Below are 15,847 nucleotides of genomic sequence, written 5' to 3'. Positions count from 1 at the left end.
TGTGTGTGTGTGTGTGTGTGTGTGTGTGTGTGTGTGTGTGTGTGTTTTATGAATGTGAAATGTTCAGATGTGAATGTGTGCACTTCTATGCAGGTACATGTGCACATTTATGTGGAGACCAGAGGCTGACATTGGGTTTCTTTCTCTATCACTCATTACCTTATTTATGATGTATAAGTGTGGTGTTTGTAAAGCTTCCTATTGCAGTTAACACGGAGAACCATAACTGGCTGCAGTACAGAGATGAAGCGCTTCAGAGTGCTCCACCCTAAATGGGCCACTGGCATCACCCTCTTCCCGCCAAGGCTCAGGGAGGGACTATTGCGAAAGAGGAAGAACAGAGAATGGCAAGTGCCACAGACAGTGAATGACTTACAGAGATACAAAAGGGTAATCACACATATGAATTCATAGAAGTTGTGACAGACAGTCTTGTGCAAGCTCAAGCTAGACAAAATCCCAGCACAGAGGGGACAAAGGAGCATAAAAGTCCCATCTCTAACTGAGAGGACGCTGGTAATTAATAGCTTCTAGAAAAAGAAGAACCCATCTTCTCTACAGATGTAATATAGAACTACCTAATAGTAGTAGGCCTAACTATGTAGTAGTAGAGCTAATGTGCTCCAGGGATGGCTACACACCCAACAGTATGTAAGTAGTGCTAACTGGACTTGATGGGTCTGAAGAAAATGAGAACACAAAGTTGTTCTCACTTTCACACAAAGCTATGATATGGGGGTAGAAGGAATGAATCTAGGAGGAGTGCGAGGAAGGGACGGAATGGGATTAAAGGACAGGGTATAAAATTCTCAGATAACTCATTAAAAAAAACTAAAGGTAGAAAATTAGAATTTGCAGTAACTTGTTTTGCCTATCTAATATTTCTATCATATCAAATGTCAGTCACCTGCACTGTATATTAAGGTCTCTTTGTCTGCTGGTGTCTGAAGCCAGTACTTGTGGGTCATAAAAATTGCTAAATATTTACTTTGCTTAATAAACATATGAGAGTCTTCATAGGAAATGCTATAGTACTGTACTTTTTATTGGAAAATGTTGGTGGCAATTTTTCCTTTAGTGAAGGAGAGATTCAGGCCCACTGTCTGTCCAACTCATAGCTTGAGTCTGTCCCTCCAGAGGTCAGTTACTGGAGTGCTTTGACTCCAGTGCTGAGCTATATCCCTAACCTTCCTGCAAGACTGTCATTTTATATTTTATATGCTTCTGCATTACTTGGACGCATGTCAAATACTTCTTATGTGAGCAAGTCGTTTTCATTTTATGATGGAAATGTTAACTATAAAACCAGTTTCTCATTCTAAGAGTAATATATGATAAGGGCTTGCCTGAAGTAGACAGAATTAGACCAAGTTCTCTGGCTCCAGCTCTTTATAGTAATGCTCTTAAACCACATGTACATAATACATATGGAGATGTGAAAAATTGTGTATTTACCCGAGAGAGGGCACTGGATACCAAATAAGAAAAAGAGTTCTGGAGCTACATAGATGGTTTCATGAGTTATACTGCTTGCTCCACTGGTATGAAGAAGACCTGATTTCTAGCCTCTAGCACCTAAGGAAAACAAAACAACAACAATAACAAGACAACATGTGTTGCTGCCCATTCCTGTAACCCCAGAGTTGGAGATCAGAGGCAAGAAGATTCCAGGTGCTTGGTACCAGCCTAACCTCAAACAGAGAGCTATAGGTTCAGTGAGAACCCTGTATCAAGGGAGTAAGGTGAGGCATGATAGAGGACAGGACATCCTTGCTAGCTTCTGCACACTCATGAATGTACATTGGGAACCACAAGTGGGCACACACGCATGCACACACATACACACACCACATACATCATACACAAAAATAATTCAAAGAAAAAATTTCCACTCATGTCTAATTTAGTGAAGCCGTAAGCTTATTGGCCCACCACTGTGTGCCTGTCACAATGTAAGTGCTTATTAAATATCTGCTCAGTGGATAAGCAGGGCTCAGGACACAGGAAAAGCAAAGGAAAGTTCTTGCCTTGGTGTTTGTGAGTGAATTTTTTGAGATCAGTTGAAGCATAGGTGAGGGATTATTTGTAAGTGGATGGATGACTCAAAGGCAGCTGCATCATCCTTGACAAGTGGAGGAACAAAAGCTACATCTCTGGAACTCTTTGATGACTCAAAGGCAGCTGCATCACCCTGACAAGTGAAGGGACAAAAGCTGCATCTATGACTTGTAGGCAGCTGGCCAGCTTCCCCACTCTCTATTTCCCTCACTCCCTTCCTTGCTCCTTCTCATTTTCCCAACAGTCATGGCATATATGCATACATAATCTCAGAGAGGCTTTGTTAATGTTGTAACTTTCAGGAACTTCCTGCACCTCATAAGATTCATTCACTTCCTGGAACTTACTTGTTTCTCTTACATCCTAAGTCATTTTCTTCTCTCCCAGAGGGAATATTTTCATTTAGAAGAAATGTTCCAAAATAGCTCCTAGGATAAATAAATTATATAATATTTATGTTTAATAAAACATACAAAATAAAATTTAGGCAATAGAAATAAAGAGTTGAGAGTTAGTCAGAAGATAGCTCAGTGCTGCCCAGCAGAAATACTGTGTAAGATACATGTTAAGATTCATTTTAAAGTAGATACAGTTTTGAAAAGGAAAAAGGTAGACTGTGTTAATAAGGGGAACAAAATACTCACAGGAGGAAATATGGAGACAAACTGTGGAACAGAGACTGAAAGAAAGACTATCCAGAGACTGCACCACCTGGGGATCCATCCCATATACAGACACCAAACCCAGACACTATTGTGGATGCCAAAAAGTGCTTGCTGACAGGAGCCTGATATAGCTGTCTCCTGAGAGGCTCTGCCAGAGCCTGACAAATACAGAGGCACATGCTCACAGCCAACCACTGAACTGAGCAGAGTCCCCAATGGAAGAGTTAGAGAAAGGATTGAAGAAGCTGAAGGGGGTTGCAACCCCATAGGAAGAACAACAATATCAACTAACTAGACCAGCCCAGAGCTCCCAGGGACTAAGCTACCAACCAAAGAGTACACATGAAAAGACCAATGGCTCCAGCCACATATGTAGCAGAAAATGGGCCTTATCAGGCATCAATGGGAGGAGAAGCCCTTGGTCCTGTGAAGGCTTGATGCCCAAGTGTTGGGGAATGCCAGGGCAGGAAGACCGGAGTGGATGGGTCGATAGGGGAGCACCCTCATAGAAGCAGAGAGAGGGGGAATAGGGTAGGGAGTTTCCGGAAGAGAAACTGGGAAAGGGGATAAAATTTGAAACGTAAATAAATAAAATATCCAATAAAAAAAATTTTAAAATCATAGATATCAGAAAATATGTCAAAAACATTATTGCTTTTTGTTGTGTTAGTTAGTTAGTTAGTTAGTTAGTTAGTTAGTTAGTTTTGCTATACAGCCTAGGCTAACCTAGAATTCATTATATGCCCCAAACTGACCTCAAATTTTGGTAATCCTCATGCCTCGGTCTCCCATGTACTGAGATTATAAGTGTGAACCACCATACCTGAATTTGGCCAGTTTTTATACAGTTTTCAGGGATGAAATAGAGAAACAGCAACTAGGCACAATATGATTGGCAGAACAGTGTGACTTTTAAACTGATTGGTCTTTAGGAAAGGACAGGGACTTCCCTTGACTGTGGGTGGCCAAAGGCCTGTGTTGTGGAATGTGTCCTGACTAACAGGTCAGTTTACCTCCAACTCCTGTGGTCTGAGGAATGTTAATTAGCCTCTCCTTCTGGAGCAGCAAGAGTCCCCATGACCAAAGAATGCTAATTAGCCTCTCTCCTCCAGAGGGGCTAGTGTCCCATGACCTTTCCAAAGTTCCTGAGCTGACCTCTTTACCCCCATTCTCTCTTATGCTTTCAGACTGGAACATGTTGTACTCTGAAAGGTCACCCAGCAGCTGACTCAGATATAGACACCCACAGCCAAGCAGTGGATGGAGCTTGGAGACTCTTATGGAAGAATAGGAGGAAGGATTGTGGACCCCCAAAGGGGATAGGAACTCCATAGGAAGACCAAGAGAGTCAACTAACTTGGACCCTTGAGGCTTTCAGAGTCTGAACTACCAACCAAAGAACACACACAGACTGGACCTCGGCCCCCTAGCACAGATGTAGCAGATGTGCAGCTTGGTCTTCAGGTGGGTCCAGAACAACTGGAACATTTTTTTCAACACTGCAAATGAATTCAGAGACCTGCCTGCCATTGTAAGCACAGAAAATAAATTTAGCTGGATGGGATCCTGTGATTACCATTCTAACCATGCCTGAACCTTAATTTGCTCTGTCTTAGGCTGACCTTGAACTCAGGAATTTGCCTGCCTTTGTATCTGACTGCCTTTCTATATTTCTGACAAGCTAGCTCATAGTGCAACTGCCTCTGTTCTTTTAAGTCCATGAAGCTCTTCATATAATTCATATTGGATCCTTATATTTTGCATAATTGAGAAATTATATATTTTCCACAACTTCAAGGGCTGTTCTGAAGGTCTCATCATTTACCATTTTTGCTAAGGATATAGACACACCTTTGCCTCTCAGACGTGTGTTGTCTCTGATTTTCATGGATTCATTAACCTTGGCAGGAAGAACGTTCCCCAATAATCAGGTAGAGTATTTCCCAAAGGAGGAACATGAAGATATATATTATACTAACAATCCTCACACTCAGCAACTGTCAACACTCATGGAAGACCCATACTCTGCTGGTTCTGTTCCAGGAACAGGGACCATGTGACATCTTTTCTTCCATAACACCATGCAGGACTGAGCAGCTCCAAAGCCTTTGGACTTGGCCTGAGACACAATGGCTTCCCTGTGCTTCCAGCTTGCAGGTGATATGGGCTTCTAGGTTTATAATCGTGTACACCAGATTGCTTAGTAAATACTTATTTCGTAGTAAATCTCATATGTTTACATATCCTTTTGATTCTTTCAGGAGAACCTTGACTATTGCAATATCCAGTTCTATGTATGAAAGATGATTTTAGTATTGCCTAAGACATCAGGATAACTATGAAACATATTTAAATAATTATTTCAAAAAGAAAGATACCCTAAAGAGGCACATCAAAACATCATTGATAGATTCACAGAGTTGAACATTTACTGAAGATGTAGCGGTAGCTCTCAAAAAAAAAACTTTTTAAAAAACATTTCAGAAAATCTATTTAAATAACTTTTGTCTTTTTATTCTCATTGAAGGGTACTCTCAAGTATAAAGCCAGAAGCACTTAGAATATGGTGCAAGTCATCCTGAGAGCCAGCCATTTCAACTGCCTACTTCGGTCACTCAGCATCCTCAGATGCCATTTGACATTCTGTCTTCCTACTGTCAGAAACTGGGGCATAAACAACTGGCAGCGCCCATCTTCTTGATGTAGAACTCAGAACTGTTCCTTACTCAAATATCTTCCCCTCTCTGCCGTCTTGTGGAGTTTCATCTGCATGCTCAGATACTCACTCTCATTCCTCTACTTTCTATTCTCAGACTCCAAAGAAAATGATCAGAAGAGGGTAGAAATGCTCCGGAAGCTGAACATGCTCCCATGTTTCACCCAACAATCAGACAACAAAGGCCTGATCAGTTGATAGACTTCCACATCTTCTTAGTAATAATTTCAATAACTCCATTTATCATATGTTAATGGCTTCATTCACAGAGAAAATACAAAGTCTTGTATATCATAGCCACTCTAGGACAGAAGTTCATTATGCACATGACTGTGACTCTCAGTGACTGATATAATAAGGGGTGTGTTTTTACAGCGTAAGCCAATTGTTGATGACCTATTTGATTAAAACAATGAGATAACACATGAAATGACTTGTAATCTTCTTGAGATTATTTCTACTAACAGTAAATGGGCTTGCACTACATTTTTAAAAATTCTATTTTCAGGCATATGTGAAGAATGAAATTGAGAAACACGATCCAATCTGGTTGGCATTTCCAAACATTTTTTGGGATGAAGAAAGGAAAGCCACAAGTATTCAATGATTTTTTTGAACACAGACTGTTTTCCTAAGACCAAAACATAAAGGCCTTAAATAGACTTTATGTTCTAGATATTCAACCTGGTGAATTCATTTTGGATTCAGAGGATAGAAAATGTACCTGTGTTGAAAATGCATAAACTTGCCAGGCAGTGGTGGCACATGCCTTTAATCCCAGCACTTGGGAGTCAGAGGCAGGTGGATTTCTGAGTTCAAGGCCAGCCTGATCTTACAGAGTGAGTCCAGGACAGCCAGAGCTACACAGAGAAACCTGGTCTGGAAAAGACAAAACAAAAAACAACAACAAAAAAAAAAGAGAATGTACAAACTGTTGTTTGAACATATTCCCTAAAAAAATAGGATCAAAAAGTGATGTACATAGATTTTACATTGTATTAAATAGTGTAAGTAGTGTAGAGGAGGTTTAAAGAATACAGAAGGATATGCAAAGGTAATAGACAAATACTATATCATTTTATATACAATTGACAATCTGTGGAGTTTTTATTAATAATTCCATTCATTTACAACACAAATGATATCCCCCTTCCAGATTACCCCTCCACATCCCCCTCATCCCACATCTGCCCTCTCCCTCCTCCCCTTTGATTCTATGAGGTGCACCTCAACCCACTTACCCACTCCCATCCCACTATCACCCCCCTATGCTGGGGCAGCAAACCTCCACAGAACCAAGGTTTCCCTTCCCATTGATGTCAGACAGGGCCATCCTCTGCTACATATGTGTCTGGAGCCCTGAATCCTTCCCTGTACACTCCTTGGTTGGTGCTATAGTCCCTGGGAGCACTGAGTGGTCCCACCAGCCAACATTGTTCTTCTATGTTATACCTCCTCCTCTCTTCCAGTCTTTCCACCAGCTCGCCCACCGAGGTCCTAGAGCTGAGTCTGATGTTTGGAACCAAGTATCTGCATCTGCATTGGTCAAGTGCTGGCAGAACCTCCCCGAGAACAGCCATGCCAGGTTCCTGTGAGCAGCCACCTCTTAGAAAAAGCAACAGTGTCTGGTGTATACAGACAGAATGGATCCCCAGCTGAGGTGGTCCCCAGATGGACTTTCCTTCAGTCTCTGCTCTGTTTTTGTCCCTGTCTTTCCTCTGGACAGGAACATTTCTGGGTTAATAACTTTGAGGTGGCCCCATCCCTCGACCCAGGGGCCATGCTTATCTACTGGGCGTGGTCTCTACAGGTTCTATCTCCCCTTCTCTGCGTATTTTGGATAAAGTCATCCCTGTTGGGTCCTGGGAGCCTCTTGCTTCCCTGGCATCTGGGACCCTCCAGTGGCTACCCCCAGTTCCTCATCCCCAACTGCTACATATTTTTATTCGATTTCCTGACCCTCTGTACTTCTCTCCTGCCCCTTCAGTACCTGATCTTGCTCCCTCCTTTTTTCCTTTCTCTCCTCTCTCCCTCCCAGGTCCCCCCTTCCTCCACCTCTGGTGATCATCTTGTTCCCTCCTCTATGCAGGACTGAAGCGTCCACACCCTGATCTTCCTTCTTCCTAAGCTCCATTTGGTCTGTGGGTTGTATCGTGGACATTGTGAGCTTTTAGACTAATACCCACTTATCAGTGAGTACATGCCATATGTTTTCTTTTCTATCTGGGTTACCTCATTCAGGATGATAAATGTACATTTCCACGATGGAGTACCAGTCGGCTATTAAAAACAATGACTTCATGAAGTTCGCAGGCAAATAGATGGGACTAGAAAATATCATCCTGAGTGAGGTAACCCACTCTGTGGATTTTTGACATACTAAGGTAGTTACTAGGATCAGTAACTTGGAGATACTGAATATGTTTATTTTCATACTGTTGCTATTCCCACTTTTTATGTCGCTAGCTTTACTAAAGTATATAAATATATCATATAAGAGAAGTTTAAAAGAATCTGTACAGTTGACAGTTTACACTTTTATTTTAATGTAAATTTTATAAGATAGCCTATAAACAGTGATGTAAATAACATGTTTAGTTGTAAATTATATATCCTAATAAGCTAGGTTTCATTTTCAAAGCACTAATCTCTCTGGTTATGAATCGAGATCTCCAGCCAACACCATGCAGCAGGGGCAAGGCACCCGGAGGCCTGGATTCATGAAGATGAGCAAGTCTGCAGTGGAGAGATGAGGGAGAAAGAGAAGTGGAATGATGTGGGCACAGTGATAAGAGGTAGATATGGAGACTTGAGGGTGAGTAATCTGCACTGCCACCTACGGCCATGGTGATGTCCAGCCCATGCTGAGACCAAGGACCATGACTGGGTCTGCAGCCATGCAGCCCCAAGGGTCTGTGTCAGTGGCTGTGGCTCATATTACCACCAAAGACCACGTGGACACCTCTGGTCTGGGCTGGCATGTGGGCTGGCACCACACAGATTTTGGAGGGCTGCATAGATTTGCCCTTGCCCCTCACCTGGGCAACATGGAAGAGCTGGCCCTGAGGGCTTGAGAGCAGAGTGAAGAGCTGGCCCCACACCTCACCATCAGCAGTACCCAGGAAACCAGGCTGCACCTCACCTGAGCAGCACAATAACTCTTATCTTGGTGGTGGAGGCTCCCCACCCACCCTGCCGCTGTACCTCAGGGTGTGAGAACCAGAGCGCTGGCCCCACCCCTCACCTGAGCAGTGCTGGAGAGCTGGCTCTGGTGATACAGGTGTAGGAGAGATGGCAATCTGAACAAACTCAGCCACCACCACCCTGGCCCAGATTGAGGGCTTTGAGTTGGCCCACCTCAACATCTATCCCATCTAGGAAGGGCTGGAGCACATGAAAGAGCTGATCCTGCAGAAACAAAGCTGCAGGATTTCCATGATCCAGGGGAACGATAGGATAGTCAAAAGGAGCCCCAGTGACGATCCAGTATTGATGGTGTAGCAGAAGCCAGAGACCTCGAACCATACAAATGACTCAGTGCAACGAACATTTGCAAGTAAAGCTATCTGGGCAAAAGGATATACTGTGTTACACATCAAGACACAGTGCAGCTTCCATGGCGAGATAGTTTGTTTGTTTGTTTGTTTGTTGTTTCCTTTGGTGGTGAGGATTTGCCAAAGGCAGAGGGTGGGTATGGAGGGACAGGAAGATGAGTGGGATTGGGGTGCATGATTTAAAATTTACAATAAATCAAAAAAAGATTTCTAAAAATTGTGCTCCTTGAGCTTGGGGGAAGACAGGCTTTCTGACAAAAGCCATCTAGGAAAGGCGATGGCAAACACGTGAGTTTCCTGAGGATAGTCCACACGGTCTTGCTCAGTTTCTATAGGTACACTCTGGTGAGGCACAACCCCAAAGACATCGTCCCAGGATTGCTTCTTGCTACTTATGTGCTTTCTCATGTTTCTGGGAGACCCTCACTGCCTGTAGCCTTCAATTAATGATAGGAATGCCTTATAGAATTCCTGAGTTGGTTCAATTTTTTTTTTTTTTAATTTCAAATAGGATGAAAAGTTTTAAGCAATGGTTTTAGTTGTTTTGGTAGAAAGTTGTAATAAAGTTAGAATCAAAAATAAGATGTGCCCATTCCTCACGGAATAATAAGTAAAGGCTGCATAATCAGGAAAAAATGAGTTTTCATAAATTGCATTGAGATGAGAAATAGTCTTGGGATATATTTGTGATCAAGTAAAAACATTCATTCTAAGTCAGGTACAAGGATATAGCCACAGATGTGCACTGTGATAAAGCAAGGCTATGCGAAACTGTTGCTTTGAACTTGTAATGAACTTACAGAATGAAACACTGCCTTGAGCTTACTATTGACATCCTCCTGAGTCTCACTTTTATGTAACGTTTTATCTGTGAGGTAATTTTATAAAGAACTTTTGTCTAAGAAGGTGTAAAAAGGCTGAGAGAAAAAATGAAGTGTGACTGTGACTGCTGGGGCTCTGCTCCACCCAGCAAGTGTGTGTGTGTGTGTGTGTGTCTGTGTGTGTGTATGTGTGTGTGTATGTGTGTGTGTATGTATGTGTGTGTATGTGTGTGTATGTGTGTGTGTATGCGTGTGTGTGTATACATATGTGTGTATGTGGGTGTATATGTGTGTGTGTCTGACTTCCTTCCTTCCTCTCTCCCTCTCCCTCCCCCTCCCCCTCCCCCTCCCTCTTCCTCCCTCCTTTTCTCCCTCTTTCTTTCTTTCTTTCCTTCTTTCTTTCTTTCTTTCTTTCTTTTTTTCTTTCTTTCTTCTTTCTCTGTGAAATTGCCAAAAGTCATCAGCTTTTGGCTCCAGAATAGCAGGAGAGAGTTAATTTTCCACAAGCCCCAGAGAGAGAGTTAGATTACCAAAAGTAATCAGCTTTTGGCCCCAATTGTATACTCCTTCGCTGCCTTCCTTGGGTACCTGAATGCCAGACAGGCCCCAGAAGGTTGCTCTCCTGAATATTTCTCTTATGCGACACAGGGACTCAGGTTATGCTCCCAAAGCACAGTTTCTATCCAAAAGACTAAGAATTCCTAAATGTTTAATGAAAGCTTTTTAATTCCAGTGACTCTTCAATCACCTACCCACTAAACATTTTCTGTGAAGCCTTGTGTAAGTACAGTTTTGGAATTCCAGCCCCAAAATGCCTGCTAAGGCAGCAGACAAATTATGCAATTCCTGGAGGTACAAGAAAATGGCTTACTTCCTGCTCCTCCAGAGAATGCAAGTTCCAGCTGATGTCAGACTAACAACTACCGGTAACTCTAGATCCAAGGAATCCAAAACCTTCCTCTGATCTTATGTGCATTCACAAACATGGGCCATATCAATGCACACACATATACACATAATTAAAGATATAAATTCTTCAAAAACCTTACAGTGTAAACAGACTGCCTAAAATTAAGTGAAAAACTGATGTGCCTATAAAACTTTAACTAAACAGGCTCATATGTAAGTGAAATTGTATCTTCTTCCCCAGTAAGAATGTCCCTCTACAATAAGGCCACAGAGTTACTGGTTAAAATGTAAGTGGAACATAGTAAGACTAGTTTTTTAAAAAATTGTTTCTCCATAACTGCACTATAAAATGAAGGGTTTCAAGCCTTAGATAGAGTTTAACTCCATTATAAACTTTGTAAGTTAGCAAAGTCATAAATATTTTACCTTGGATCTTTTTGTTTGTTTTTTTGTTTGTTTTTGTTTTGTTTTGTTTTTTCGAGACAGGGTTTCTCTGTGTAGACCTGGCTGTCCTGGAACTCACTCTGTAGACCAGGCTGGCCTCGAACTCAGAGTGGTTTGCCAGTCTCTGTCTCCCGAGTGTTGGGATTAAAGGCGTGCGCCACCACTGCCCGGCAGCAAAGTCATAAATATTTTAAAGCAATTAAGTTCATTCTCTAACCCTCAGACAGGAATGATACTTATCTAAACTGTTTCTCATATTGCTCATATTGCTTTGAGTTGGAAGAGGTCTTTATCAGAAACTTTTGTCTTCCTGCCTTATTCAGCAGGGTTTTTTCCCTGTTATGCTAAAACCAGGCACAGTTTTCTCCTGGCATCTTTAGCTCTTATTAAGGTAGTGTGGTATATAAATAGCTGAATTGTCAAATCCCTGAGCTAAAAAAAAAAATAAGGAAAATTAAAAGTACAGTCAAAGATATTCATAGCAGAATAAAATTTGGTGACCTTAAAGGCAGGCTATTTGAAAAAAAAAAACACAATCAGAAGAGGAAAAATAGACTGAAGAACCTTGGAAAAGCTTATGGAAACTCTAGCTCATATTAAGAAAGCAGACATTTGAATGTTTTAAAGAAGGCTTCCAAATGCCAAGGTGGTAGAAAGTTTGTTAAATAATGACAAGGTTTGTTAAACATAGAGAAGATACAAACATCCAGGTATGACAAGGTGGAAAGTCACAAACCAGATTCTTGTACTCAAGGTTAGTCATGTTCATGTTAGTCATATAGTAAGACATGTTCAAGTCAAGCAAATCTGCCCCATGACATATTACAACTGAGCCCTCAAAAGCTGACTGGGGTTGGAGAGATGGCTTAGTAGTTAAAAGTGCTTCCTGCTCTTGCAGAGGACCTGAGTTTGGTTTCCAGCACCCATACAGTAGCTCACATCTATCTGCAACTCCAGTTCCAGGAGATCTGACATCATCTTCTGGCCTCTACAGGCACCAGGCATGCACATGGTTAAATGGTAAGCTACTTTCTCAATTAGTGATCAAGGGTAGGAAGGCCCATTGAGAGTGTTGCCATCCCTGGGTTGGTGGCCTTGGGTTCTATAAGAGAGATAGCTGAGCAACCCAAGGGAAGCAAGCCAGTAAGTAACATCCCTCTATGGCCTCTGCATCAGCTCCTGCTTCCTGACCTACTTGAGTTCCAATCCTGACTTCCTTTGGTGTTGAACAGCAATGTGGAAGTGTAAGCTGAATAAACTCTTTCCTCCCCAACTTGCTTCTTGGTCATGATGTTTGTGAAGGAATAGAAACCCTGACTAAGACATATTCCAAACACATATCACAGTAGAAGCACCTGTACTTTACACACACTCACACACACACACACACATACACACACCATACACACACACATACACACACCATACACATACATGCACACACACACATACACACACCATACACATATATGCACACAGAGACACACACACAAACACACACGAAATAGAAATAAGTAAAATCATTTTTTAAAATGGTCTCAAGACTGCAATCCTCTCATAATAATTATGTTATAATGTGGGCAATCAGAAACTTCCACCACATTTTCAGTTCCCAGTTTGCCATTATTATTCCTGATGAGAACCACTTATTAAAAAATTTGCACTTATTGTCCACTTCATGTTGGTGATAATATTTTGATGTGCAGTAACCAAAGACAGACCCAGAAAATTACATCAGAGCAATCCTGAATTTTGTTCAAACAATATGGCTTCAACCAAAGCCTAATCCCACATCTTTTCATTTTCCAAGATTGAGAGCCACATTCATGACCTGCAGAGCCAACCAGAGCCTTGCTATTATGTGAATACTTACTTCTGAAATGTTAGGTTATGCTAACCAAGAGCATTTCAAGTGCCTGTGACTGATCTGTGTGTCTGTATGTATGTACATACACACACACACACACACACACAGCTATTGGTCCAGCAGTCCAGTGCTTTCCTCTGGATATACCTTAAACCTACCACCCTCACAACAGGGCTTTGAGGTGACGGGGCTTAGGACATGATGTTCATCCAAGCAGTGCTGGAGTATTGGTAGATGGCTGTTTATTTGGGGCATGTTTTTGGTGTATGATATAAATTCTTAAAAGATGGCTAACTTATTTTTTACTTTTCTCTTTAGAGACTTTCAGACTCTCATGATAAGATTGAGAAAAGATTGTCTTGGCCTTTACAAACATGTCTCTGGAACCATCAAATTTCAGATTTAAGCCACTACTGGTTAATAAAGTCCCAGTGAAAAGATCAGAGAGATCGTTTGGCAGTTGGGAGTGCATACCGCTCTTGCAAAGGACCTAGTAGATCACAAATAACTGTAATACCTGCCCTAGGGGATCTTTTGTCCTCTTCTGCCCTCTGCAGGCCCATCTCTCAAATGGCACAGAGCTCACCACCACCACCACAGATACATACATGCATTTAAATGTGTATACATATATACATTTAAAATAAATAAAAACAAAATATTTCTTAAAAATCTTAGTTAGGTGAGATTATAAAAATAGACCCATAGCCTACAGAGGAAGATGACAAGCAAAAGGAGCCACTTTCACTGGTTTGTTGAGTCCAGAGTGTGTTGCTAATATGTTACATGTATGTGTATGTCTTGTAACCACTGAACATGGCTGGAGTCAATAGCCAAGGGGAGAAAAACTGCTAGGCCTGCAGAGAGGGAGAGCCTCAAATGCTCAAGCAATATGATTTATGCTGAGCTCACACACTCACACACGATAAAACAGCATTCGCCATAGGATAAAAGGTACAACCTAAGAGCCCTAAGCAACAGGGTCAAGGCACCTGCTAATGTTAGGCTGGCGAAAAGTAATTATGAGTGTATCAGAATACATTCTTAACAAATATGATTATGCTGCACATCATTTTAATGCATATATCTTGCTTTATGCTTGGGCAATATTCATTGGCTATGTTTTTATTATATTTATTTTATACTGTGATAGTAACATTAGATAAAAGGAAGTCTGAGCTACTTACTTCTTTGAGTTCAAAATGGACTATAAAACATTAGGGACAACTCTCAGCATCAACACTACCTGTGTCCCAGGGACTGCTAACTGATACATACTGCTGTGGTGGGTCAAATTCTGCAAAGATGACTGGCGCCTTGAAGATGGGATCATAGCTGCTGGCTGTGGGAAGTTGACAACGGCCAGCTGAGAGCAATCACTGCAGATGATCTTCTACAACCGGATGAGAAGTTGCCAGAGAATGCACACGGACTACCCAAAGGTTTTTAGCATTTACAACACGATGAAAGGACAAAAGGGTTCAGTTAGGGTGTGTCTTGTGAGCTGATCAAGTAGTCATTTAAAATTGTCATTCTGAGCTGTCTTTTTCTGCTATTCTATGAAACAATCATAAGTCTGTCTGTCCATTGGATCGTGACATGTGACCAAACATGGCTGCAAAAACTGACCAGCAATACCCATATTAGTGGTTGAATTGGGTAAAGTGCTCCAAAGCACTTCCTAAGACCAAACTTACATTCAGAAAAGTCATGGCCATTGCTGGTAGTCTCTTCTGATCCATCATGAATCCTGGTGAAACTTTTATGTCTGAGAAGTATGCTCAACTGGTTAGTGGAAAGCAATGAAAATCACAATGCCTGTAGCCGGCATCCATAAACAGGAAAGGCTGGATCCTTCCCCTGACCAAACACCACACAGCCAATGCCTCAAAAGTCGAACAAGTTAAACTATAGAGTTTTGTTTTATCACCAGGTTCACCTGACCATTAACAAACTGGCTACTACTTCTTCAGCATCTGGACAACTTTTTCCAGGGAAAGCACTCCCACAACCAACAGGATGCAGAATGGTTTCAAGAGTGCATCAAATTTAAAAGTATAGAATCTAAACAAACTTATTTCTTACTGGCAAAAAACAAACAAACAAACAAAAACCCAAAAAATGTGTTCACTGGGGGGCTGAAGGGAAGGATCAGCAGTTAAGAGCACTTGTTGCTCTTATAGAGGAGAGGACCTGGGTTTGACTCCTAGCACCCCCATGGTGGTTCACAATCATCTTTAACTCCAGTTTCAGAAGTTCCAGTGTATACATCTGACCTCCAGAGGCGTCAAGCATGTGCTCGATGTGTATACACACATGCAGGCAAACACACTCACATACAAAGTGGATAAACCTAAATTTTTAAAACTTTTTAAATGTGTGGATTATAATGATTCCTGTTTTGGTTAATAAAGATGTTTGACCCAGTTGTGGTTAAGATTCATAGCCCCAAGCAGCAATTCCTCTTCAGAAACCTTAGATTTGAGTGTATGCACAGATGTTCCTTTCTGGTGGATTCCAATATTAAAATACCACAGACCAGCCCATTGGCCACTCAGGGCTTACCTCTGACATGAAGCATCACCATCACTACCTCAGGTAGCAGTAGTGGCTCATCTTCACTCTTAGAGTGGAGGTCCAGTCAGAGGTCAGCAAACTACTGTACACGTTTGTTCCGAAGCCTGTTGTCCTCTTTCATTTCTATTTCCACTGTAAGATATGACTTCAGCTGAATGTTTTGATCCTATCTGTAAATTTTTCTCATCACAGCACCTGCCATTTCTGTTGCATTTTCTTCAATGAATAGGTACTCA

At 41.6% G+C, this 15,847-nt stretch overlaps 1 protein-coding gene across 1 annotated transcript in view; it reads right to left on the bottom strand.

Moving 5' to 3' along the window:
* The window catches only part of LOC114614668 (transmembrane protein 45A-like), a 74,412-nt gene extending 58,791 nt beyond the window's left edge, over positions 1-15,621 (bottom strand). Inside the window, exons 1-2 of the mRNA XM_028760300.1 lie at positions 15,600-15,621; positions 14,281-14,376 (exon numbers count right to left, since the gene is read on the bottom strand). Coding sequence (XP_028616133.1) covers positions 14,281-14,376; positions 15,600-15,621 — 118 coding nt within the window. The remainder of the gene's footprint in view (positions 1-14,280; positions 14,377-15,599) is intronic.
* Positions 15,622-15,847: the final 226 nt, after the last annotated feature.

This window comes from Grammomys surdaster, unplaced genomic scaffold, assembly GCF_004785775.1.
Source record: "Grammomys surdaster isolate TR1022 unplaced genomic scaffold, NIH_TR_1.0 126398, whole genome shotgun sequence".
In the NCBI taxonomy this organism is placed as follows: Eukaryota; Metazoa; Chordata; class Mammalia; order Rodentia; family Muridae; genus Grammomys; species Grammomys surdaster.
The sequence above is the reverse complement of the archived record's forward strand: the minus strand, read 5'-3'. Positions and strand labels throughout refer to the sequence as shown.